The sequence below is a fragment of the Chelonoidis abingdonii genome, chromosome 3 (genome assembly GCF_003597395.2).
Source record: "Chelonoidis abingdonii isolate Lonesome George chromosome 3, CheloAbing_2.0, whole genome shotgun sequence".
NCBI lineage: Eukaryota > Metazoa > Chordata > Testudines > Testudinidae > Chelonoidis > Chelonoidis abingdonii.
In genome coordinates, this window is record NC_133771.1 from 127,194,007 (window position 1) to 127,220,331 (window position 26,325).

The following is a 26,325-nucleotide window of genomic DNA, read 5'->3' on the forward strand; positions in this document are numbered from 1 at the left end:
TGCCAGTTCTCTGGGTCATTCAGACACCTTGCCTGTCCCCTCTCCTCACTTCTTTTTAAAAAAACAATGCGTCTGGGAGGATAGAAAATGCCTTACCAATGTCACATTTCATGGAGATGGAGTCTGAATCATGGTGCTTGTTAAAATCCCCCACCAGTACTCACTACCTTGTGCAGTCATTTGGTACATCTGCTATGTCAAAAACAAATCTGATTTATGAGTTTTAATAAGAATTTACATCAATAAATTATAACAGGTTGGTGATTATTAGTATTATTTATATGCAATATTTTTGTACCCCTTATAATGCCAGTGTCTGCTTCCCAGGGATTAATTGTTTTCATAATTTTGTCTAAGTAGTAATATAGAAAATGTCAAATAGAAAATTAGATTTTAACTTTCCAGACACAAAAATTTAATTAAAGCCAACTTCTACTTGAAGAACAACTTCCTTAGCAGGTTCTGTGATGTAGCAGTAGCTCTACAGGCTGCCATGTGGGAGACTAAAGCTCAGAAAGTGACTCAGGGAATATTAATCACCAAACTGCAGAGACTAAACACATGATGAATGTGCCACGATTGGTCCCTGCAGCTTATTTATGGGTGGTTGGAAGAAGCAGCTAGTAATGATTTCTCCCTGTAGAGGATGCTGCTGCTTGTACAGCACTTCTCAGAAATGGTACTACACTGCCATAGAGTCTCCTCTCAGATATAAACCAGCCCAATAGGAAACCTGTAGTTATCTTGCCATGGAAAGGTCAGACCTCCCTCTTTCACCAGCACTTACAGGAGTATAAATTAGAACTTTCTCTGGGATTTCTCTGTAATAATTGGTATCTGCTATTATCTATTCAATCTTTTAAAGACCAAAGGCTAGATGTTTCCCCTTCACAGAACTGAGTCCAAATATGAAACAAGCTACTGCCATGTTTCTGGATTAAAAATTCTGTTTGGGGTTATCCACATATATATATTCCTCAACCTCCCAATGCTGCCATAGAAGACATACAAATTATAACGTGGGATATCACATGAAACAATTATTCCCCTATTTCATCTTTCCTGTGTCTTTACCTCTCTCATTATTCCTTTCCCTTAACTTTACCCTCTTATCTTTTGTTCATTTTAACACTTACTCACTCCTGTGCACTTCAACACTTTCTTTCCTACCTCCTTCCCCCTCTCAGTTCCTCCAGTTTTCCCTTTCAGTTCATGATTCCTTCCTCTCCTATCCATCTATTTCCCACCTTTTTCTCTGTACCTTGTTCATTCTTTCAAGTCTTCTCTCTCATGACTGAATTTTCAGAAAATAATATAGGAAGCCAATTTCTTGCTTCATGATGTTGAGTGCAAGTCGGTGACCAATGAGACAGATACTACTTGGTGACTTCACTGTTAGTCTGGAAGATGTTTTTTCTCTATTGGTTCAAAATTTCATGGATGCCATAGCAACCATGTAACTGTTTCAAGTTGTAGAATCCACATAACAGGCCAGGTGCACTCTAGATCTGGGATGAAATCTTGACTCCACTGAAGTCAATGGTAAAACTGCAAGAGGCTTCAGTGGAGTCAGGATTTTACTCCTGGTGTTTGGCTTGGAAGTGGAAATATGCAGGAAAGATATTCCTCTGTCATGGACTGAGCACTGTCTGCTTTGGTTTGAGGTTGGGCACACCTTTCCTGACAGCACAAAAGATCTGCTTTTAAAGATCCACCACTAGAACTTGATACAGCATTGAGTTTCCAGACACGATTATAATAATAATCTTTTATCTTTCACTATCAATACAGGTAGCCCCTAAATGCCCTGTCTGCCAGCTTTGTGCTCGCAGGTCACCATCATTTACAGATGCTCTGCTCCTGGTGAAGAAGTGATAGGGGAGACAACAGGAGCTACTGAAGGAAGCCTCATGATGAATCTTTATTATTGCAATACAGATTTTTTTAAGATCACATGCTGTAACTATGCAGAAGAGGGAGAAGGGTTTCTTCACTTACCCCCACAGATCTGCAGAGAGAAGAACTGCTCAATGTACTTGACAGCTTTGTGAATATTAGCTGTCTCCACTACATCATGGAGTCTAGTTTTACTCACTCTGAAATATTTTCATGTTCATTTACAGACAAAATTTCCTAGATCTGGACCTAGTCATCTACTGCTGCAGAAACAGTACAATGTCTTGAGGGAACAAACGTGAAGTCTTCTCTGTTTGAGTTTCAGCCAGTGTTGCTCACTACTCATTGATCTGAGATGCTGCTTGGGTGGCTTCCAACTCCAGCCTATGAATTAGACTCATGTCTTTCTGGGCCAGTGAAGTCCTGTAGAAAAGTACTAGGTTCACTGTTGGCAGTCCATACTGGGAGAACATGATGTGAAAGTGTGATAGAGGTTCTTCCAGCAGCCATTGTGAAACTTCAGCTCTAGAAGTAACTTTTGATTATAACAACCTGGCTATCTGCAGGCATCCACCTTCCACATTATAGGGAAGATGATTGCAAAGGTTGGCTGGAACAATATTTCAATTTCTTAAGCCCTCAGATTTCCTTGACCCGAGCCATCGCAGCCAGTGGGAGCCGTGATCGGCCAGACCTGCAGACAGGGCAGGTAAACAAACTGGCCCGACGCGCCAGTGCATTTCCCTAAAGAAGCAGCGACTCCAGTTTGAGAAACACTGCACTACGGCAAGAAACGGCCTGGAAGATTTTCTGACTGGCTTCATCCTTTGTAGGTAAAAGACTAAGGGTCATCTCACACTAAGGGAATGAAGTCTCCTCAGGTCTTCAGATTTATATAGTTTTGGAAAAAACACAGGTAAGTGGACTGACTGATTCAGGTGCAACTTCAGATAACTTTGGGAGTGAACTTAGAGTATAAACACAGTAAAACTCTGTCTCCATTGAATATGGCAGGTCGAAGGGTTGCTTGGTGAGCACCAAAAAACTCCCAAGTTTTAAGTCCTCTCAATGAGTAGGCTTCCTTACTGGTAGAAAGGTGAGCTCTCCCCAGCTGGCAACGGGAAGCCTACATGGGAAACCTTACAGTGACACAGCTGTAAGGCCTGGAGTGTAGACAGTCTAACTAGTGGCATCTTTTTGACTGTTAGTAAGGATGCTTTGCATGGATTCAGAGATGAACATCCTAAAGTTGGCAGCCATCCAAAAACCACACACTGAAATGGAATGCTTGGAGGTTGGGATACTTGATTCTGCCCTTCCCCCAGGTCAGAAGATTGTAAAAGGGCTGAATATTGATTGGGAACCAAAAAAATATGCATAGAAGACACAAGAACAAAAATTGTCTGGGTCAGATGGGGGCCATGAGGATGATTCATGCCCTGTCCTGGTAAATTTTTCACAAGACTTGAGTTAGGAGTTACAAAGGAGGGAAGGCATAGTTCAGATGATCCAACCACAGAAGGAGTAGAGTGTCATCTTGAGAATAATGCTCTAAAGCACCTCTTGAGCAGTTGTGTTACCCGAGGTTCTTTCAACCCAAAGCTCTTGGTAACTTTTACTCTGTGCGATGAGGTGTCAGGAAATAAATGAGGTGAGACATGGCCGTCCAACCGATAGATGGCTGGCACAAACAGGACAACACAAGAGTGCTTTCACTTAAAGCTAAACTTTACTTAGTCTCAAGCACTTACACATGTCCACAACAAGATTAGTAAAACACCCCCAGCCCTTGATAATTACCAAAGCTGAGTGTGGCTTTCAAGTGACACAGCGGCAGGCTTCCAGTGGGCAAATCTTCCGTCTGCCAGTGGGTACCACAAGATGTATCCAGAGGGAGAGTCCAAAAAGAGTCCAAAAGAGTCCCAAAATGAGTCCAACTATCTCAAGCTTTTCCCCCTTATTTATGCCTTAGTAATAGAATGACATGTCGTTTAAAGAAACCTTGTTAAGTAAGCAGTTTCAATAACCAAGCAAGAGGTTCCTTCTGATTATTGATTAACCAGGTGTGGGTTTTTCCAGAGTTTGTAGCCCTGAGACCCGAACAGACATACCTGGGGCATATCCTGCTCTTTTAAAATGCATGTATCAGCAACTTCAACACAATTCTTATCAGGAAGGACACGGGGTCAAACTGCCCTTTCTGTGGCACCCAAAACTCCTCGCTCCTCTCCTGCCTTGGTCAAGCTGAGACTGTTTAATGGCTTGCTTTTAACAATAAAGCCATAGTGGTTTTAGGCACTTTACTGGTTTGCCAAAGTCTCCCCGTACAGTTTCACTACGTGCTCATTTGAGAGGCACACTGGTCCCTCGTGGGGTTCCCCAGAGAGCAAAAATACTATTTACGGTGGAGTCATGTAGCTCCCACTCCTTGTCAGTAACAATGCCTGCTGAGGGAGTCCACCAGCACATTCTGATTCCCTGGAAGGTAAACTGCCAACAGGGAGTTTTGATTGCTGATGCAACAATTCCATAAATGGACTGCTTCTGTACACAGGGAACTAGATCTTGCTCCTCTCTGTGTGTTGATGTAAAAGACAGTCATAATCTTGTCTAACATTATGAGGACATGGTGACCTTGGATGAATGGGAGAAATGCTTTGCAACTCTCTTAGACTGCCTGCAACTCCAGAATGTTGATGTACATCATGGCCTCACGGGCTTTCCGAGTACTCTACACTGTGTGGCTGTTCATATGGGCTCCCCAGCCTAAAAGGAAGCATCTGTAAAGATCGTTCTGTCTAGTGAGGGGGAAAGGAAGGGAATGCCCTTGCATACTTGATGAGAATTGGTCCATCTTAGTAGAGATGATGTTACTGTGCTGGGAACTGTTACTATGGCGTTCGTGGGTTGTTTGGTGATTGTACTGTTTGAAGCCGTGCCTGCAGGCAATGAAGATGGGGCCTGGCAAATGGCATGACAGAAGTGCATGAAGCTGTGTGTCCCAAGAGAGAAAGACAAATTCTGATTGATGTGAAAGGTTGTTCATGGCCTGATATGAGGTTGTTCATCACCTGGAACTTGACCTAGGACAGACAAGATCTTGTCTGATACAGTCTAAAATCTGTATTGGAGTGAGGACAGAGCCTTTTGAGTTTACGCTGACCTCTAGAGAAGGGAAGAGCTGAAGCACTGACGAAGTTCACTCATACGCTTCTTGATGTCTCTTGGCAATGAGAAGCCAGTTGTGGAGATAGAGGAAGAAGATGAAGCCATGATACCTGATATAGGCTGCTCTTACTGAAAAGACCTTGGTAAAGACTCTAGGTATTGTAGGGCCAAATGGGAGCACTCTGTATTAAAAATGGTTGGGGCCCACTATGAACCCGAGTAAAAGTCAGTGAGTGAGGTCAATGTCCATAGGAAAATATGCATCCTTCATACCAAGAGCTATAAACCACATGTCCTTTGCTGCAGGAGGGATTCTACTTCTGTTTGAGAATCTACCCATGAGAATGGACCTCAAAAAGGGGAAGAAATGAGGCTTTGGAGGGGACAGGCAGGTCAATTTGATTGCATAGCTGGAATGTTTGAGAATCAGCAGATGGTGGCATCATTCGTTTGCAGCTCTTTAACTCCCACCCAATACATCTTTTATCCAGGAATTGGGGGTTGGCATGATGATGTTGCCATAACAGGTACAGAGAAATGGCACATCTGAACCCTTTGCCTCTTTATGGGGTGGCTCATACGATTGCTGGTGGTAAAATTGTTGAGTGAGGTTTGTATGATTGCCTGTGGAATTTTCTCTTCAGGGCAGAGTATATATTCCTAAGGAATGGAGAGTGGCCCTGGAGTCCTTTACAGTATGTAAGGACTCATCAGTCTTTTGGCTGAAAAGATTTTTTCCTTCAAAGGGCAGGTCCGTCATGGTGTCCTGGACCTGAGAAACCCTGAAGTGGGAAGCCATGATTCATGGCACATCACAAGGGCAGTTGCCATTGATCTTGAAGATGCATCTGCTGCATCTACTGCTGACTGATGAGCAGTCCTGACAATCACCTTGTTGTAGAAGCATGTTTCCTCTTTACATCATAGCCCTATCAAACTTCTACCACTTCCTATACCCATTCTTGAGAATGCTCTGTTCATAGACCACTGAACTTGAATTTAAAATCTCTCTCATATATTCTGTAGATTGCAGAGGAGTTTGTCTATATTACGCAGAACAGAGGAGACTCAAGTGTGCTTCGTGAGTAACCTGATATAAAATCCTGCCTTTTTCCTTCCTTTTACTCGTAACTATACTTACTCTACACATTTCAGCCTTTTTAAATATACTGACAACTATTCTTATTCCCTCTTTTTGTAACTATTGTACTTATGGATAGTACATAGCTTTATCACTACATCAGCATTTTCCATAGTGCAAAAACATCCAGTCATTTCACAAATGGAATATGATGGGGATAAAATGGTTTAATCTTAAAATGTGTGCTTCCTTAATCATTCACCGGTAACATTCTTTCAATGGAAGATGGCTCTTTAAAACAATTTATTATACTTTAGAACCTTTTCCTTTCTGTTGGCAGTTCCATACCCACACTGGCAGTAATTGCACTTATTTATATGTGGTAGCAGCAGGATTAGGCCCGGATTCAACAGAGTTTTACAGTGATCATGAGAATAGCATCTTTTATCCAGCCCTCTTTAAAATACATCACACATATGGTAACATTTTCGCAGTTTGCTTACAGCAATGTAAAACCTTGGATTTCCCTGTCCTCCTCATCTTTTCCTCTGTCAAAGACCTGTTTTCTCATACATATTACCCTATGGGCTAAAACCCCTTATTGCTATCATTCTGTTTTTTAAATGGAGTCATGATGGTAAGAACAGTGCTTCTTTAAAGTGCCTAATATACTGTGTGTATACATTTCCTGTATGAGGTAATGCAATGAGATTCCAGTGCCCTGTACAGTAACTAAACAACCATAAATCATCTTTCATGCATATGCAAAATTGTCCCTCTAAGCACCTTACTAATTATTTCAAAGATACTTAGAGGTCACCACTCATAGAAATTTCTATGCATGAAGCCTCATTAATACAAGACACCATACAGAGAGATGGGATACATTTTTTGTTGCCATAAAACAAGGGCAGAGAGAGAATAATTTGTAATTTTTTTTATTTTAATGATCAGTATAATACAATCACCTTTTATCTGCAAATTCTTTGTCTCCGCTGATACAAGGGCTGCTACATTATTCTGAGCAGCTAACCCTATCAACATACTGGAGTTCTAGTAATTAGAGCAGTAGACCTGGATGTTGCCTATTTTCAACTGGCCTGGTGCTGAATGATGCTAGATAGTAGCGAGGCATTAAAGAACTAATTTCATTCTTCTAAAAATCAAAATGATACATTTAATACAAGAATTGAGTGACGCTATGTCATTTTCAAAGTGATAGATCATAAGCTGATATAACTTGCCTTCTAACACTATACTGTCTTCTGGTTAAGTCAGTCATGCAACAGAAATCAGATAAACAGCGGTATGACCAGGCAAAGTACACGTGTAATAACAATCCACCTTTCAGAGTATGTCAGCAAGTGATTCTATTTATCTGAGAAGCGTTGTTCATCGCAAATCCATGCCATAGATTTTTGCCTACTGAAATTATTATGCGAATATGGTAACACTGATCTTGTCAGTCACATTGATCCTTTGCTGTAATTGCTGCTGTTTATTTTTCTTTTATTGTGTGTGGTATTTTGACCTCTAGATTGATTCAATAAAAAAGATATTAAAAATCTGTTATGTCTGTATAAAAATCAGAACAGCAAGTCAAATGTTAATGGAAACTTCAGGCAATGTCCATTATGTTATCTATATTGTTCAAAAACACTGCAAAGAGAACTAATTTGCACATGCAAACAACCTAAATAAGCTTAATTACAAGAGTAAGCCCAACTTTACAGTTCTAGGACATGCATTAGACAAATGAAGTGAATTTTAAGTAATTCCAGTTTTATTTGAAAGTGGACAACTGAAATAATACTTGTAGAAGAGCGAAGCTGTGACATTAATGTTTCGCATATACAGTACCATAAATACATCTAGAGCGTGAATTTGTTACTTTTTAAATATGTGTCCAATGACACAGTATAAGGATTTGACCTTTATAAAGAAATATTTGCTTGTGTGCACTTAATAGTTGTTTACCTTATCACAATATTGGTCGTCTTATACTAAAAGTGGGTTAGTTCCATATTCCTGTCAGAGATTAGCCCAAACCAAACCTCAGATCTCAACACTCCAAACTTTGATGAATCTCAGATCTAGCTTTTTGTGTTGGGTTAATTCCTGGTAGTGAGAAATTGCGGTGGACATATATTGTCACAGTAAGATAAATAATAATCTATTAGTGTGTACAATGGCACCTGTTTTATTTGAGAGGAAATAATTTCTGGGTTTTCATAGGTTCAAGCTTAAAAAATTGAACCAAACATATCTATATTTTCCTAAGGTTTAAATATGAAATTTATACAATAGTGTATTGTTTAATAAGCACTGCAGTGATGTTTGGAAATCAACATAAAAGGTTATTGTCCTGTATTTTTCTACTTGAATTTACAGTTGGTGAAAGGTACTAGACTGATTGTTCTGGTGGCTGAAGTCTGCATTGCTGAAAGAAGCAGAGCAGCTAACAGCAGCTCATGTTTTCCAACACTGCCCCACAGTTTTGGCACTCTGTTTTGATGGATTATCTATAAGAGGAACGAGGTAATCAGTGATCAAGGACCACATTTTAAAAGGTATTTAAGCACCTAAAAATGGGAGCTCGGTGCCTAAGCGCATCTGAAAATCACACTATCTGTATCTTTAGGTGCCTAAATACCTTTTAAAATGTGCCCCCAAGGCCAATTCATGGACCATCCATGATGAGATTGCTGATAATCGTCAGCTTAAAATCAGTTCTGATGATATGTAAACATCATCAATCCACCAGAAACTGAACTGAGATCACTGACTCATTTCACATAGGACAAAAATCAGTGACCTTTCAATCATTACCAACCTGGGCCTCAGATTGAGTTTATGATTTGGAGATGAAGAGGCTCTAAATTTCATTCGTACAGGCTGACTAGGGAGTTTTCCTGGGCAAGTAGGACAAACACCACCAGCTTCTACAGAATCCCAAGTTTCATTTAAAAAACCCAGATATTTCTAGACCTTTTTGCAGGGTTGTCAATGCCCATGATTGTACCATGAGTCCCAAGATATTTGCTGTTATTCTTGAATCCTCATGCAATTATATGAGAACCTCAGTTTCCAGGGTTGTTTGTTTGTTTGTAAAGTAAGTTGTAGTATGTAGGAATAGCACAATATACCTTTAAATAGTTTATGAGCACTCTAGTGGTGGTCACTGTGTTTTATGTAATAGAAACCACTAGAGCCAGCCAGGGAAGCAGTGTGTATGTAGCTAGGCCTTTCATGTTTGTGCATATTTATTAAACACAGGTATTTAGGGTCCAGCTGTGCCTATGTGGTTGCTTTCCATTACTTTTGTTGGGTCAAGAGCAAAAGATACAACACTAGCCTTCATGGTTACAGAGAAAAGCTTGAAAATGTGACCTTGGTACATCCTTTAGTCTCAAAAACCAACAAGAAAAAGAAAAAAATATAATAACAATTATTATTATTATTATTATTATTATTTTAATCTCATGATTATTGGCTTCTGACTCATGATTTTTGAGCCCTTAAGGTTGGTAATACTGTTGGGAACAGTATCTTTATAACAGTAAAAAGAGTGTAAGCAATACTGTCGTTGAGGACTGGTGAGAGCCCAGCAGCTATTGTTATACTATCAGGCCTATAGGGGACCTATATGCATGCTGCCTCAGTTGGGCAGCAGAGCAGTCACTGTTCCCACTGAATCTTTCAGGCTCCCACTACTTTAGACAAAGCCTGTTCCCCCCTCACCCCGGTGAGGCAAGGCCCTGAGCACTTGTACTCTGCCTCTGTGCATCCTCCTCCCATGCCTTCCCTAAGATCTCTCCAACCATTCAGCTCCAGCAGTACCCACCCCACACATAGAGAAGGGAGCAGAAGATACTTAGCCCCTTATCTCCAGGTAGGGAACAAAAATCACAGAAGATTTACTGGTGTCCTCTCAAAGCAAGGGAGCAAGTAGAGCAGAACCCCTGGACTGAGAAAATGGTGCTGCAAGATGCATTGGAAGTGCCTAGCACACTGTGGGTGTAATACCAGCAATCAAATATGTACATACAATGATGCAGCTAGGAGCAGAGGTGAAGAGCCATCAGGTGAGAACATCAGGGCTGAATCTGGGGAAGTGCTACAGGAGTAAGAAGTCTGATTGAGGGAGAGGGCTGAGCTGGCTGCTACAGTTTTGAAAAGCTGCTACTGAGGTCATTGATTAATCTGGGGAGCAAATGGAAGAATTGGGAAGGGAACTGATGCACTGAGAGAGGGAGTGGAAAAAAGAATTAATTTGTATGTGGGGCAGGAAACTGATTAATCTGTGGTGGAAGAAGGCAGGGGGACAGAGTAGCACTGAATATCCAGACATCATCATGGGGAAAACAAAGGAAGGAACACCAGGAGGAGAACAAATCATCTTAACCAAACTGCACTAGATCTGTTATTTATTTGAGGGTGAAGAAATAGAAGCCTTTTATGCAATATAATACCATTGCACAAAGCAATAGCAGATGAGGATACCATGTATAAAACAAGACTTGGCTAAAACACATGTGCAGCATATGCACTGTCATGAAATGTGAACTTGTGGCCATTGCTAAGATGCTGTTGAAATAATTAAAAGTAGCTGTAAATATAGACAATCTGAATTGTTTTTAATTCTTGTAGATTTAGTATCTTTGAGGCATGCCCTGATGTAGAATGTGTTACTCTCATAAGAAATATCTGCAATTATTCTTCCATCTGTTGATATGAAACTGATTAGCTATTCGTTATAACAGCCAATGCAAATCCATTTTACTTGCAGGTTGTAAAGTGAAGGGAGGGTAATTTATAAAATAAATTCTAGTGAAGTCCTACACAGCAACTTTGTAAGAGCCTTACTCTCTATGTGACAATGTGATAGATTCAACTTTTTGTCTCTGATCTGTCAAAACAGATCTTTGAGATTCAAAATAAATCTTATTCTACATAAGCCAAACTTCACTTCCTAGTCAGGTACAGTAGATAACATAACACATTCCTTGGGTCATCTGTATTTCATTCTACGCAGTGGCAATTAGTAGAGAACTTCATCAACCAGAAAGCTATTTGAAATTCTTATTACAGTACTTTTCTTCTTAGCACTTGAAGATAGATCAACAAAGTTAACTTATTTGATTCAAAAGAAGAGATGCAGAGGTCATCAAGGATTTTTTTTTTTGGGTCAGTTTATTGTGATCATCCTTTAGCTTTAGGATGATGACATACTAATGTGAAAACTGTATGCATTTGCTCACAAAAGAAATGCCCTTTAGAATCAAGTTAATACTCCAGAGCCAGTTCACCTGCAAAGCAAGAAGGGCCATTTCAATAACAAAAATATTTTCCATCGGATGAAACAACTACTAATACATATTATAATTCCATAGATATATTTAAAAAAAACATGCACAAAACCCCACAACTTGATTTGAAATCAACAGTATTTTTCTGCAGGTTAGGGCAAGAAAAGTTTAAAAAAACCCAAAAACTTACCAACACATGGGAGAGAGTAGCCAAGCACAGGGTCATGGATGAACTTCCGATCATTCAGCATAGTCACACAGTATAAATGGAAGCAGTCTAGGCAAATGACATGGCGATGCAAGCACTGGAACACCAGCACAGGACTTCTGTTAAAAATACCAAAAACAATGCAATGGTACGTTATTGTATCCAGTATTGTCTAGATCGACTATTCCAAAATATTTCAGTTTAAAAATTCAGTTACAGAATTATTAATATCTGGTTATATAGAATCATATGCCAGCATAGCCTTCCACTGGATATTTGAAGGAAGGTGAAGAATCAAACAGGCAAAGAAAAATAAAGATAGCTGTTCAAATGGGCAGACACTCCAGAAGAGTCTCTCATAAAACGGGGTAAGATCGTGTATAGGAGAGCCAAGAGGCTAGTGTGGAGAGAGAGGAGATGGAATTATAGAAGGATGATCTGAGACATAGGCTAAAGAAAGTGTCTGAAGGAGTTCATAGGCTGCCCTCACACCTCGACAAGGAGGGCTGGTCTTGTAGTGGCATTACTGGCCACTGCCACATGATAGCAAGGGCACTGCACTGGTAACAATGACTAGAAGAATTCTGCATGCAGAGTTCAGAGGCAGGCAGAATACCTATGGAGGTGCAGAGGGAGAGCACTCAGGACAATTTAGAAGCAACAGCTTCTCCCAGTGGTGGGGCCAGCCTCAGAAACTGCACAAGACGCAAACATAGCTGCTGCACCAGCAGGACAGGGAACACTGCAGTCCAATCAGAACCACTCCCAGTGCCCCTTTTGGACTCATACATTGGAGTGTGAATATGCTTTTGAAAGATTACAATATAATTTTGCTTTATCGCCCAGACGCTTCTGGGATAGGCACCCCAAAATGTATATAACAGCAGAAACAATAAATGATATATTATGACTTCCATACAGGCTATAGCCAGAATATCTTACAATTAAAATTTTCCACAGCATCATATAAATTAAAGAAAACCACTATCCATATTTTATAACTACAGAAATCACTAACAATAGTCTTCTGAATGGCAGGAACAAAGTTCTGAGACTACTAGCATAAATTAACTAAAGACGCCTTTTGGTGGATCTACCTTCATTGTCAATTCTGAAGTAACAACTGACAGATATTGCAACTCTATGCATTGACTTTGGAGACAACTGTATTGCCATTATGAATGATTTATGTATGATTGTATTCCATTCCATGGGAGCAACTCTATGAATGAAACAATAGGCGTGGGCAGTTATAAGGCAAGTCACTGAGACTAAACAACTCCAGAGAAGTTCTCCTGCATGGGGAAGTTTGCATATACTGGTGAGGATGGGTTTTCCAGAGACTAGGAAACAAAGAAGGAGTTTGATATAAAAGGATGAGCTTGAACTCACTCGTGGCCTTCTTTCTGATCGCAAATGGACAGGACCTTCTTGTCCATGGGAGCCTCAAACCTTAGGGAAGGGTTGTAAAGACATTGGCCTACTAGGGCCACTGAAGACTGACAGGTGACCTCTGTAAGATTTTAACATGTTTTTTCTTGGTTTCTTCCGCAGTGCAAGTCCCATAATAAAAATGTGCTTGCTTAGAATGGCCAGCAAAAACACTGTTCTTAACCCTTGGAAAGAAAGCAACACACAGGCACTAGAGGTTAGGCAGACTGTCTTGCTGGGAATACCACAGTGTAAGGCAAGGAGCTGTGCAGCCTTAACCCCTTCCGAACCCCGCCCCCCCAGTCAAAAGGAAGTGGGACAAGGGTCCTTGCCCAGAGACAGGTAATGACTGCAGATCTGAGACCTGACTAGGCACTTCTGGAGTCGACCACACGGGGGGGAATACAGGTGCAGTTACCTTGAAACTGTGTTAGCAACTATGTCCTTTGATAAAGTTATTCCCTGCATATGAGCTGTGTACCATCTCTTGCCTGTCTTTGGCCCCATAGCATTACTGCCCACCACAAACATTCCAAAATCAAGAGTAAAGCCCCCAAAACCATGAGATTACCATGAAAATCATGAAAAAAAATGTTTTTATTTGCCTTCTGGGTTTGATTGTTTGGTTTTTGTTTTGTTTTGTTTTGTTTTGTTTTGTTTTGGGGAGGGTGCTGTATTTTGTAGAGCTTTTTTGGTGTACTTGAGACACATTTTCAAGCTTTCCTCTTCAACTATAAAGAAATTTGCTTTAAAAAAATAAAAGTTAAGATTTTCACTTATTCCCCTGTCCCCAGGAGCTGGGGCTTATAAAGAAAACCCATCAAATATCAGCAAAGAGTCCTGTGGTACCTTATAGACTAACAGACGTTTGGAGCATGAGCTTTCGTGGATGAACACCCACTTCGTCAGATACTACATGCATCTGACGAAGTGGGTATTCACCCATGAAAGCTCATGCTCCAAAACGTCTGTTAGTCTATAAGATGCCACAGGACTCTCTGCTGCTTTTACAGATCCAGACTAACACAGCTACCCCTCTGATACTTGATACCATCAAATATCATGACACTTGTGATAAAAATTGCAAGAGTTGGCAACACCTCCATAGGTTCTAGAATTTCTGCCACAAGACAGTCTGAAAGCCTCCCATTTAACATTGAAATAATAAATCGTCATGTCCTCAAAGTAGGTATACAACTTCAAAATGTAATCAATAATAATTTCAGATGCTGTATATAAACGTTTAATCTTTTTTGAAAATAAGCTTCAGAGTCACATACACTGTAGAATTCATGGTAGTGTACTGGTAGCTTTAAAAATATAAGCTTTGTATTTTAAAGGATTTCATTGAGTAAAGCAGCTTAAAAACTGAATTAAATAAAACCTCTCCTATACTAATCCTCCTTATTAGTTGCCCACTTGCTGTTCTGAATATAATAAATAATAATTATACAAAGACAGCTGCCAGTCAGAATGAGGAGCTTATCCGTGCTCCTCTAACTCTGCCTAGTCCCAAGATAAATAGGGAGAGCTAGAGGAGCACCTATTAGGTCCTTATTCGGTCATAGGGACACCTTTAACTCCCTGCCAAATTTGCATATCTCAGAGACTCCGTCTCCTGGGAAGGAGGATGAGGCAAGATTCTCACCCCTGGAAGCTTCCCATCCTGGGCCACTGAAGATCTTTCCCTTTTAGGGGGTTTGTTGCTGGTGGCCACTACTGTAGTATCTGAGTGTTTTCCAAGTTAGGTGGAAAATTCCTGGACCTGCAACTCACTTTCCCTGGCTTCAGAGGGAGGAGGGATGGTATGTGCGAGAGAGATCCAGAAAAAATAGAGAAGCATCTAAAAATCAGACCACAAATGTAAATAGTGGAAAATGTATTCTGTATATGATCTCAAAAAGCAATAAAACACTTGTGCAATTCTTCCCTTTTCTATAAAACGTGAATAAAATTGCAACTAACAGAACTATATTATGTAAGTGAACTAGTCAGTTACCTTTGTAAATTACCTATAGTGCCATAATCTCATTTCTGGTGCAGCGGGGCTAAGGCAGGTTCCCTGTCTGCCATGGCTCCATATGGCTCCTGGAAGCAGCAGCATGTCCCCCCTCGGGCTCCTATGCACAGGGGTTGCCAAGGGGCTCCACACACTGTCCCCGCCCCAGGCACTGGCTCCGCAGCTCCCATTGGCCGGGAAGTGCGGCCAATAGGAGCTGTGGGGTTAGCACCTCCGGACAGGGCAGCGCGCAAATCCGCCTGGGCATGCCTCCGTGTAGGAGCCAGAGGGGAAATGTGCTGCTGCTTCCGGAAGCCGCCTGAGGTAAGCCTCAACCCCCTACTCCAGCCCTGATCTTACTCCCAACCATTCTGTCCCAGCCTGGAACACCCTCCTGCATCCCAAACCCCTCATTCCTGGCCCCACCCCAGAGCCCGCATCCGGAGCCTTCACCTCCTCCTGCATCCGAATCCACTGCCCAGAGCCCCCTCTCGCACTCCTAATTTCTGGCCCCTCACAGAGCCCTCACCCCCTCCCACAGCCCAAACCCCTGAGCCAGATGGATGAAAATGAGCGAGTGAGGGTGGGGAGAGCAAGCAATAGAGGGGTGAATGGTGTGAGCAGGGGGCAGGGCCTCAGATAAGCAGTGGGGCAGGGCAAGGGTGTTTGGTTTTGTGTGAGTAGAAAGTTGGCAACCCTAATCAGGTAGTGTGACTGCAGGCCCCTGACTACTTGTCCCCCTTCCCTGCTACCATCTCCCTGGCTGTACAGAAGCCCCAACTGTTTTTGTCCAGGTGAGCTTATTTCTCAATTAAGCCTCATTGGATCCTAGCTCCCCTCCAGGTACAGACTATGACTAATTGGCCTTTCTTGCCTATATTAACTCCTCCAGGGCAAGTGTGGGTTGAGTGCCCCATCACACAACCTCTGCGTCCACCTATTAGGAATATCATCCCTTTTTAAAAAGGAAAATCTAACACTGAACATTGAAAAGATCCATAATACATCATACTTGTTATTGTGCTAAAGTTGCATGGTTTCTTTGCATTACGTTAGCACTGTTCATTTACTTCAAGGAAACAGAAGAGATTTAACATAAAATGGTTTCTGCTTAGTATGGAAACACTCTGTGGCACAACAGTGATCCTGTTGCAGCTGTTGTCTGCTCTTTATATCCCTCCCTTCCCCAAACTGAGCAACAGCAAGACACAGATAATACCAGATACATTGCTATAGAATCCCAGCTAAATGGAGAAAGATATAAAGACTGATCCTGTTTAGATAAAACCCCCACTGGGAAATAAATTGTTCTAGTATATCTCAAAATCTCATGACAGGTGTTATTAATGTACTAAAAGTCAGTGCAGTAGCTATGAATGTGAGGAGCTACTTAGCATAAGGAATTATTTGCAGACACAACAGTGGATTAAATGAAGCATCTTTCACTGACACCTTATGAAAACCTTGGGCTAAAATTTTTTTTTTCCTATTAGTCCTTATCCTTCAGCTTTAGAAAGGGCAGTGTGAATTATGGTTTAACAACACACCCCATCTATTGGTCCCTTAAAAAGAAAAAGATGAAGAAGAAGAATTTGGAGCAAGGGGATGTAGATAAAGCCAGTAGAAATGTGTGTGTGTGTGGGGGGGGACATGTTGATAGAATCTGTGAAAAATCCCTGGGGGCCATTTTTAGGTGACAGTTGGTTTTTTCTCACGGCTGTATCAAAATCTTAACCAAATAATAATAATAATAAAAAAAAGCAGCAATGTCTATATGGCTGACTTTCTGGGATTACACTCAGTGAAGCAAAAATAGCCATGTGGGATTCATTGCTTTGTAATAAATAAGTCGGAAGGCACATCACTACATCATAGCATTTATCCCCACCCACAAGTGCTATATTTATAAGATGGTCATGAGTTTCTAATTGATACTTTTATTTTATTTTGGCAATGTTTCTCTACCTTCAAAGGCTTTCCATATAAGTACCATAAATCATTTTTATTGCTAAATGGATCCCCATATACTGCTCCAAAATATACCCTTTGTTAACTTGCACATAATTATCATCCAAGAAAAGACAATCACTAAAATACCTGTTTTTAAAAAACAGAATTATTGGAAATCACAAGCCATGGCTACATATACAATTCTGACACTATCCTAAATACCCACTTCAGTCACACATATACAGTCATTAACAAGAAATATTCTCTATAATCAGCACCCAAACAATCTTAACTCTATCCCTGTAAAAGAACACAGTAAATAAAAGCTTAAATAAAACACACAATCCACTCATCATAGCTTTCTCTTGGAACTGTATACAAAAACTAATATAATCCTTTTACTCATGCAAAGATTATACAAAGCCTGACCTTTCATACAATCACTTATATAATCCACAAATCTAAGATTTAAACCATTCAAGACTACTTGAATCAGTGAATCTATCTAGTTTCTTATAGAGCCAGCACAATAGTAGATACTCAAATGTAAATTACAAACTTTTCTTACCAAGAAAAACAATTCAGTATAAACAAATATCATTAGAAACAAGGCAACTATTTCTAAAGATATATTTTAAAATAATCAAATTGTTTTTAATGTTCCAACTACTTAATGCTAGGCAGCAGACAGAGATAAGAGAAACAAATCATTCCTGCATGCGAGTGATCTCCTATTACATGTACAGTAAACACTAAGGTCAAGAAGCAAGCATTAAAGTAGACTCAGTGACCCAGGAGCTGCAGACAGCAACCTGTGAGCAACAATGCAGACAACTAGGAACTTACACCAGGGCTAGACATATGAAGTGGGAGCCAAGACCTTACAAGATAAGAAGGACAATGACAAAGAGAGCAGGAAAAAGAAATCTCAGTGAGCGACACATTGTTTTATACCGAAGGGAATATCTTTAATGGGAACTCAGGCATCAGTATAACATATTTTCCCTTGTATACCTAACAACTCTGCTTTTCCCTCCCTAGCCAATGCAGTACATAGCTACAAAAAGTCAGAATATGACAGCTAAACAATTACAGTATATATTTATATAACATAATACAACCATTTTAATCATGTTAAAATAATACAATTATCTGTGTTCGTGTGTTTGATCACTTGCCATGTGACACATCACAAGTCATAATGTGAAGTTTATGAACAGCTTGAGACATCTGTGTGAAGGCCTAAATTTGCTGGCTGTTGTCTTGTAGAAAAACATGTATCCTGATCCACGGCTGTTAAATTAAAGAGGCATTGCCAAGGATATCAGGCCTGAAATCTGACCTATTTTCTTCTCTTTCATCTGTTTACAGAGTCCGTGCTATTTTATATTTGCAACAATGCGTTTTACTCCCATTATTATTATTATTATTATCGTAGCATAAAGAGCCCTAGTTACAGACCAAGACCCTATTTCATGTTCTTTTATCTAACAGAGACCAGTGCCAGAATACCAGCACTTATAAAGAGCCCTACAATAAGAAACCAGAATACAAACGTAAGGAATAGGTAAATAAAAATGAGAGTGCATGATGTCAGATTTTGCATAGACCCTGCTCTGATCCAGCTGCAAGTAACTCAGCTGTGAAGTTTCTGTGTGTGCTATAAATATGTGGAAATGATTATCACCACTGCCTATAAAAACTGCCCGCTTTGGGTTTGTGTGGAAAAGCACCATTCTGAAGAGCTGCAGAAGGTCTTCCCTGCCATCAGATGACCCAGGTGGATGGGGTGGAATCCCACATTACATGTGCTGGTACAGATATATTGGCACACCATAGCAAGAAAACCATTTTACAGGCCCGTGAGGGGGATGCCAAAGCAGCACGTAACGACTGTAGAGATGACATCCTGAATCCCTTTCATGATGTCTCAGAGAGAGTGATGATGCTGTTGCTGCTATCTGACAAGAGATATTGCTACCATATTGGGTGGAGAAGAAACTTCTCCATAATCCATCAGTGTGAGCAGAGTGTTGTCCAGGTAGCACTCTTCCTGCTGTGCAGCATACTCAGGGGCAACTCTAGCTTTTGTGCTGCCTCAAGCATGGAAGGCCAGCTGCCTTCGATGGCTTGCCTGTGGGAGGTCTGCCGGTCCCGCAGCTTCGGCGTACCTGCCGCCGAATTGCTGCTGAATCTACAGGACCAGCAGACCTCCCGCAGGCAAGCCGATGAAGGCTGCCTGGCTGCTGCCCTCGCAGGGACCGGCAGGGTGCCCCCCAAGGCTTGCCAGCCCAGGCACACGCTTGGAGTGCTGGTGCCTGGAGCTGCCGCTGAGCATACCATCAATAATGCAGTCCCATTCTGAGAGAAGATCAGTACATGTTCCTTTATGTAGGATTTTAAAACATCACAATGGATTTCTTGAACAGAAGAGGAAAAGACATGAATCAATGGAAGCAAAGGATGAATGACATGATTGAAGAAGACAGATGAAGAACCATCTTGGATTACATCATGATGTCAGTCAGCAGCTGGAGCATGAGGAAAGCAAAGAAGGTGAGAGAAGCAATATAATGTGAAAAGTCCTTTTGGAGAAGCCTCAAAGGGCTGTTGTGAACACACATGGCATTTCAGAAAGCAAGGATCCTCCCACACAGTGGAAGAAGCACAGAACCACTATTATACAAGGAACTCAAGTGGGTTTATGCCTCTGCACAAGGAAGATCAAGAGGTTCAACATTTAAAAAAAAACAAACAAGTACCTGCTGCCTTGGGACTACTCCAGGAATAACAGCATGGCCATTAGTGGGAACAACGTTAATAGGAAGGACTGGCACACCTCTTTAAAGACTATCTCAGTAATGTTCACCATTTTAAATGTTTCTCACTCAGAAAGACTGCACCTCACTGAAGACAAGCCTGCTTCTTAAATATTGCTCCCTTTTCATGGAATGCCCTTCCAGATCCTTGTGAGATTTACCCTCTCTTCTTCTTCTACAAATCCTTCAACACTCACTTCTTTTGATTGGCCTCCCATGCATATGTCCACTCCACCTCTCCAGCCCTCTTGCTTGACTTTACTCACTTAAACATCTAACACATACATATTTTTTAAAATCTAAACATGAATCACTACCTAGAGAACCAGAACCAAGAAGATGTGTACATAAGAAAGCACTTAGCTTTCACTCTCTCTCTCATCCTCCACCACCCCCTTTTTAAAAATTTGTCTTGAAATTAATAAGGCTCTTTGAGACGGAATCCTGCGTATGAGAATGAATTGGTTGTAAAAGAAGGTGAAGAGCTTGTACATTTCGGCAACTGTGAGATTGGCAGAGTAAAGATGTGTGTGAACAGGGCATCTTGGGGCACTGCTCACAGAGGGCAGAGTTAAGGTTGCATGGCCTTAACTCTGCATTGCCTCATTTTCAGACGTTTGAGTTTCTCAACTGAACATTCTACAAGGGGACTACATATCACCAAGCAACCTTAAGTCTGCATTAATGTAGCAGTTTTTTGCCATTGAATCAAGGACAGCTTGGGCAGAGGGACAGGTCTACATCTGCAAAGCTTCGGCCTGTGGGCTAGCCTGTGACAGTTAGCCTGGGCATAAATATACAAGGAGGAGCAGAAGTCTCCCTCAATGCAAGGCAAGTCACAACTATCGTCCCTCACACTCTCCTAAGAAGAACTGGTCCCTCTCTGCACGTCCTGGGAGGCTAGCCACCCCAAAGAGAGCCAGGAGGAGAGAAGTATGATGCACTATCCTAAGGGATGCTGCCTCATTCACAGTCCCTTGCACTCGATAGAACTCCAGGAGGAACTATGTCTGTCATGTACACTGTCTTTCCACTGGAAGACTATCCCAGACCCTCCTTCCAAGTCACTTTGAAAATATACCGCAGAGCAGTTACTCTGAGGACAGTAGCCTTGCTGACGCGTAAGAAAGGAGGGGAGTTTGGAAAAGGAAATAAGGTGTTGGGGTGGGTGAAATGAATGGAGGATGGGAAGTGATAGAAGGGAGTAGGGGAAGGAAGTCCCAAATTAGTTTTCCAGTTTTAAAAAATTACCTGTCAGCTTCTTGACAGATCTTTTTCATCTTCCATTTAAAATATGAATACTTAATTAAAATGTTCAGCCGAACGATAACTCGAGGGTGCTTCCTGTTCACCGAGGTGTTGGCCTCAGTCCAAAATATGATTATTCACTCAAACAGGAAGCACTCTCAAGTTATCATTGTAATAGAGATTTCTTTATAGAAAACTATCAACCAGCAGATGATAACTTTTTGCAACACTCCCCACCTTTATAATTTGAAGAAAACCTTTAGCTTTTGCTCCTTGGTTCAGACACTACAGGGGCTGAGGCCCAGATACAACTGTCTGAGAGCAAGCCGTCTATCCAAGTACCTCCTCCCAGAAAGGCAAAGGATGTGCCATCTGCTAGCAAAACACACCGTATACTCCTCCTCTGAAAGCAGAGTGAGTTAATACCCAGAACAGTAAATTCCCTCCCACCTACCCACCCACCCGGGCAAGAACTACCACAAGATTACAAGCTTAAGATCATAATGAGAACTGCTTGTTTACATTGTTTTCTATATTGGTTATAATCACTGTCATGAGAATGAATTAATAATGTGCTATTTTCTGTTCTTGTTACAGTCTTTGTCACAAGAGCAAGTACAGAATTTTAATGACGAGCACACTAATAGCTGTACTACTTGAAATCTTATAATGCTCTGTAGTCTCCTCATTTGTCCATTCCATCTCCTTCTTACAGGTCACTGCTGTTGTATACAAGAATAAATAAAAACAAATAGCCAATCAGATTAAAGAATGTTTAAAAAGTTTAATCAGTACAGTATATCAACTAGCATGGGAAATATCCTAGTTCTGACTGCTTGTAGCCAACGTTATAAAGTGTGATGGGTGAAACCCAAAATGTTCAGAAACATTCTGCTCAGCTCAGTATCAGAATGCTTATATAAAGCTTATTTGACCAAGCTGGTCCACCAAACAGGGTCATCAATCCCTACCTCCCCAGACCATCCCTGCACATAGTTTCCTGAGCTGCTGCATTGTCTTCTTGAAGGCTGGCTGCGCCCCTCTATAATGAATCTCTGTTTTTTAAAGAAGCCACTTTGGAGACCTGGTTTCACTAAATCTATCCTTATCTGGCACAGGAGGATCCAGCAATAATCCATCTACCACTTCTCCTCCTGGATTTCATCTTTTTAAAAGCTGAAAGGGCATTCTGGATATTTAACACTACTTCTATAGTACCTTTTGCCTCAAGGTCTCCAGTCTTGGATGCTCCCTGAGTGCACTGAGATACAGTAATAACTGGGAACATGCAAGATTCCTCTTTCCCATAACATTAAGGGATCTCATAAGAAAGGAAACAAGAAACTTGTAATAATGTGGTTCATTCTGGGGTTAGAACCCAGACTAAAGGATCAGTGAGATGAGCCGGACCAAGCTAATGTGTTTCCATGACTCTCTGCTGCAGGATACAGCACATAAAATGAGAAGGAGAAGCAGTAGCCTTTGGGAGTTGCCTGTGAAATCTATGTTTGAACTATGATGAAGTGCCCTTGGAAGAGAAGACCCAGAGCTAGAGAAGGTGCATGGTGTCCAGCTGCCCAGATCCTCTGCTCTTCCAGAAGATCTGGTTTGTCAGTTTACAGTGTTTTGTCAGTGTGAGTTTTGCTGAACATCAAGTTTCTATTTCCCTTCTTTTCAGCAGCCCCCTCAGAATAAAGTGGTCATTTCCAGACCAAAATATGTGCATTACTCCATTATAGCCTACTAAGAAGTAGCCTGGCCTTGCCACAAAAGCTATGTTATACTCAGAAACTTCATACATATCCTAGTTAGAGTGGAGAAAAAGAGGAATAAATATGTATCAAAAGCTGCAGAAATGTACACAGGCATTTATTAATGATAAGCTAGCCCATCTTCTGTTTCCTCATGACAGCTCCCTCAGCACACCTGGATGTACTTATCATGCACTTAAGGGCTAGGATTGGCATCATAGGCTACTAATAAAAGACGGAAAATAAATATAAAGAAAAAGGCAACAGAATGTAAAACAGACTAAATGAAATTCTGATAATATAATCAATAATCTGATAATATAATTAATAACGCTTACTTATAATATGGGATACAACTTCCCCCATTCCATGGGGACTACAATTTCCCATCTTGTGCCTAGCCAGCTCTGACACATGGGAAAGGTGGGGAGTGTGCTGGAGTTCTCTCTGCCCTCTCCTCATCCCTATGCACCCACTTACTCATAGAAGAGCAAGAGAGAAGCAGACCCTGTTCTTCCCCTCTGTACTGTGCCATGAATGTAGGGGAGTGGAATGGGGTTCTTACACCCCTATAATACCTTGCAAAAAGCCAAGGCTTAGTTTTGCCAAGAGAGATTTAACCAGCACAATTAAAAAACAAACACAAGCCCTTATCTAGTACTCAAGTTTATTCAAAATATGGGACAAAGCAACTCAACACCCTTATAATGGCCTGAACCTGCAGCATTTCCTCATATGAATAGTCATATGGAAGCCAATAAAGCTATTTAGGCAGTTTTATTTCAGGTTGTAGAATAGGGCCTGAAATAAATGAAAGCTCTTTACATTTTATTCTATTTATAAAGGAATTTACCAAAAGATGCCTGGGGATCTAGGTGATAGAATATTCCCTCTGTTTTGCTTCAAATCATTAGATTGGAATTAGTTTACTTTTTTTTTAAATTAGCTTGGGTATAATGTGTAGCAATTTTACTTTAATCTGTGTGATAGACCCAGGCCACCTGGGAACAGCAGAGTAGTAGAAGGGAGAGATACTGGCCACTGGAGAACCAGTTTTCTGTTACCTGAGTGACCAGAGCAGGGGCTGTTCTAGCCTAATGAGAACACCTGACTCTAATTAACCTGTTAAGAGTCAGGTGAGGCTGTTAAGCACCTGACTCTAATTAAGGCCCCTCTGATGCTACAAAAGGGCTCACTCCAGTCAGGCCAAAGGGAACCAGGGAGCCAGAAGAGAGGAAGTGTGTGCGAGTAACTGGGAGCAAGAGGCATACAAGAAGCTGAGAGTGAGTAGGCATACTGCTGGAGGACTGAGAAGTATAAGCATTAGACACCAGGAGGAAGGTCCAGGGGGAGGGATAGCTCAGTGGTTTGAGCACTGGCTGACTAAACCCAGGGTTATGAGTTCAATCCTCAAGGGGGCCATTTAGAGATCTGGGGCAAAAATATGCCTGGGGATTGGTCCTGCTTTGAGCAGGCGGTTGGACTAGATGACTTCCTGAGGTCCCTTCCAACCCTGACATTCTATGGTGAGGACAAAGAAGTTGTTGGGAGGAGGCCATGGGAAAGTAGCCCAGGGAGTTGTAGCTGTCACACAAATGTATCTGGAGGCACTCTAGACAGCTGCAGTCCACAGGGCCCTGGGCTGGAACCCGGAGTAGAGGGGTGGGCCCAGGTTCCTACCAACTCCTGATCAAACACAGGAGGAATTGACCTGGACTGTGGCTTCGACCACAGGGGAAGGACTCTGGGCTGTTGCCCAACCCACAGGGTGAATCTGTGAGGCAAGCAAAGCTGACGAATAAGCACAGGACCCACCAAGGTGGAGGAGGAACTTTGTCACACCTGAAGTATGCTTTTATTTTTATGTGATCTCAATTGGCATTTACATATCTTATATCTTGATTTGTATTTGAAAAATACTATTCATATGGTGTATCAAAGCGCTGACCCTACAACAAAAATTGAAGACAAATGTACTGCTAGTATCTTTCTAAAACTACTGTGCATTAAAGAGATATTGTCTGAAGGAGTTGCACACATTTTCTTTAAAATAAATCCAGGAATGTATAGTTTTTATTTTTAAATTTATGAGATACTTAGAAATAACCTTGAGGATTAAGGTTTTGCCTGGACAAAGCTAAACTCCATTTGTTATCATTTTAATAAAGTAAGAGGAGGATACATAAGCAGAGTTTGCAATCTCCAGATTCTGCCTGTTAATTTAACAGTTCCAAATGAAATAATAATAAAGATTTCCAGACTCCCCGAAGACACAAATCTCTACACTGATTTACTTAAATTTAAACAAAGGCTCACTGAGCACTTTGAGATGCTAGAATGTAAAGATTATAATCTTGGATGGTCTAATTCTATGGACTCTTTGAGGAAGATCCAGATTTGGCAGAGATGCCATGTTTGATAGCATTTTACCTGTAAGATGGAATGCACAAATTTCTAGGATGTTTATCATTCTATATTAGAATCTCTGACTCGAGGGAAAAAATGGACCCCAAGGTTCCCTAATGGTGAATCGGGAAACAATTTGCCATGCCATTTGAATGTGCACATCCATCAGTATATTTTAATAGCTGCGGTACAATATGGATTGATTATTATACTAATAAGGTTAAACATAATAAAAACATTCTGAAAGGAAATTACAGTGGGTACCTGATATTTAATTTTAAAATACTTCTAACATCTCTCTTAAAATCTATAAACTATTTTCCTATAGACTCTAGTCCCTTATGAAGACAGGAATTTCTAATGGTAATGCAGAAATCCTTGAAGTTCAGTGGTGGCAGATAGTGACACTGCTCTGATACAGAACACACAACTGTGCAAATGCCATCAGCAGATAAGGCTAATGGCAGCACAATGCTTCTTTGAAGCCATGTGTCCTGCTCTCAATGTCGTTTTAGTTCTTTGAAAAATAGTTCAGAGCAGTGATTTATTCTTGCTCTGAAGGAGAGTGGCTTCTTGCATTCCACTCAGCCATTTCGCTACAGATGAGCACTGCATACGTTTTTGATTCATGAAAAGCAAAGACTGGCAGAAACCTCATCCATAACTTCTTCTCCCAAAGACATTAAAATAATTCCTGTGTTGTCAATTGGCTTGTGTTGTGTGTGTGTGTTCTTTCAGCGTGCTGTGCCACTCTGCACAGATAGCAGGTTTAGCAGACCTCGATAATACTACCTAATATTAAGTGTTGAGCAACAGAATGTCATTGCCTCAGTAACTGTTTAGGCTGCTCAGTGCTTCTGTCCTTGAAGCATCAATGTTATTAGTAGATAGTGCAGCATGTAAATTTAGCAGACCTTGATGTTATTCATAAAAAAGACCACAGGCACGGTTCAGAGACAAAGGCATTCTATCGAGTTTATTGCCCAGGTCCAGAATATAGAACTAACAACCACTTTGCCAAGTTCACTGGACAGTGAACTTGTAAACTTTAATATACAG

The 26,325-nt window shown here is 41.0% G+C and overlaps 1 protein-coding gene across 3 annotated transcripts in view; it reads right to left on the minus strand.

The window, feature by feature from the left end:
• PRKN (parkin RBR E3 ubiquitin protein ligase) overlaps positions 1–26,325 on the minus strand; it is a 1,220,657-nt gene that overhangs the window by 421,493 nt on the left and 772,839 nt on the right. For all 3 annotated transcript variants that reach the window (XM_075064091.1, XM_075064090.1, XM_075064093.1), the window contains one exon: positions 11,645–11,781. In XM_075064091.1, the coding sequence (XP_074920192.1) occupies positions 11,645–11,781 (137 nt within the window). The remainder of the gene's footprint in view (positions 1–11,644; positions 11,782–26,325) is intronic.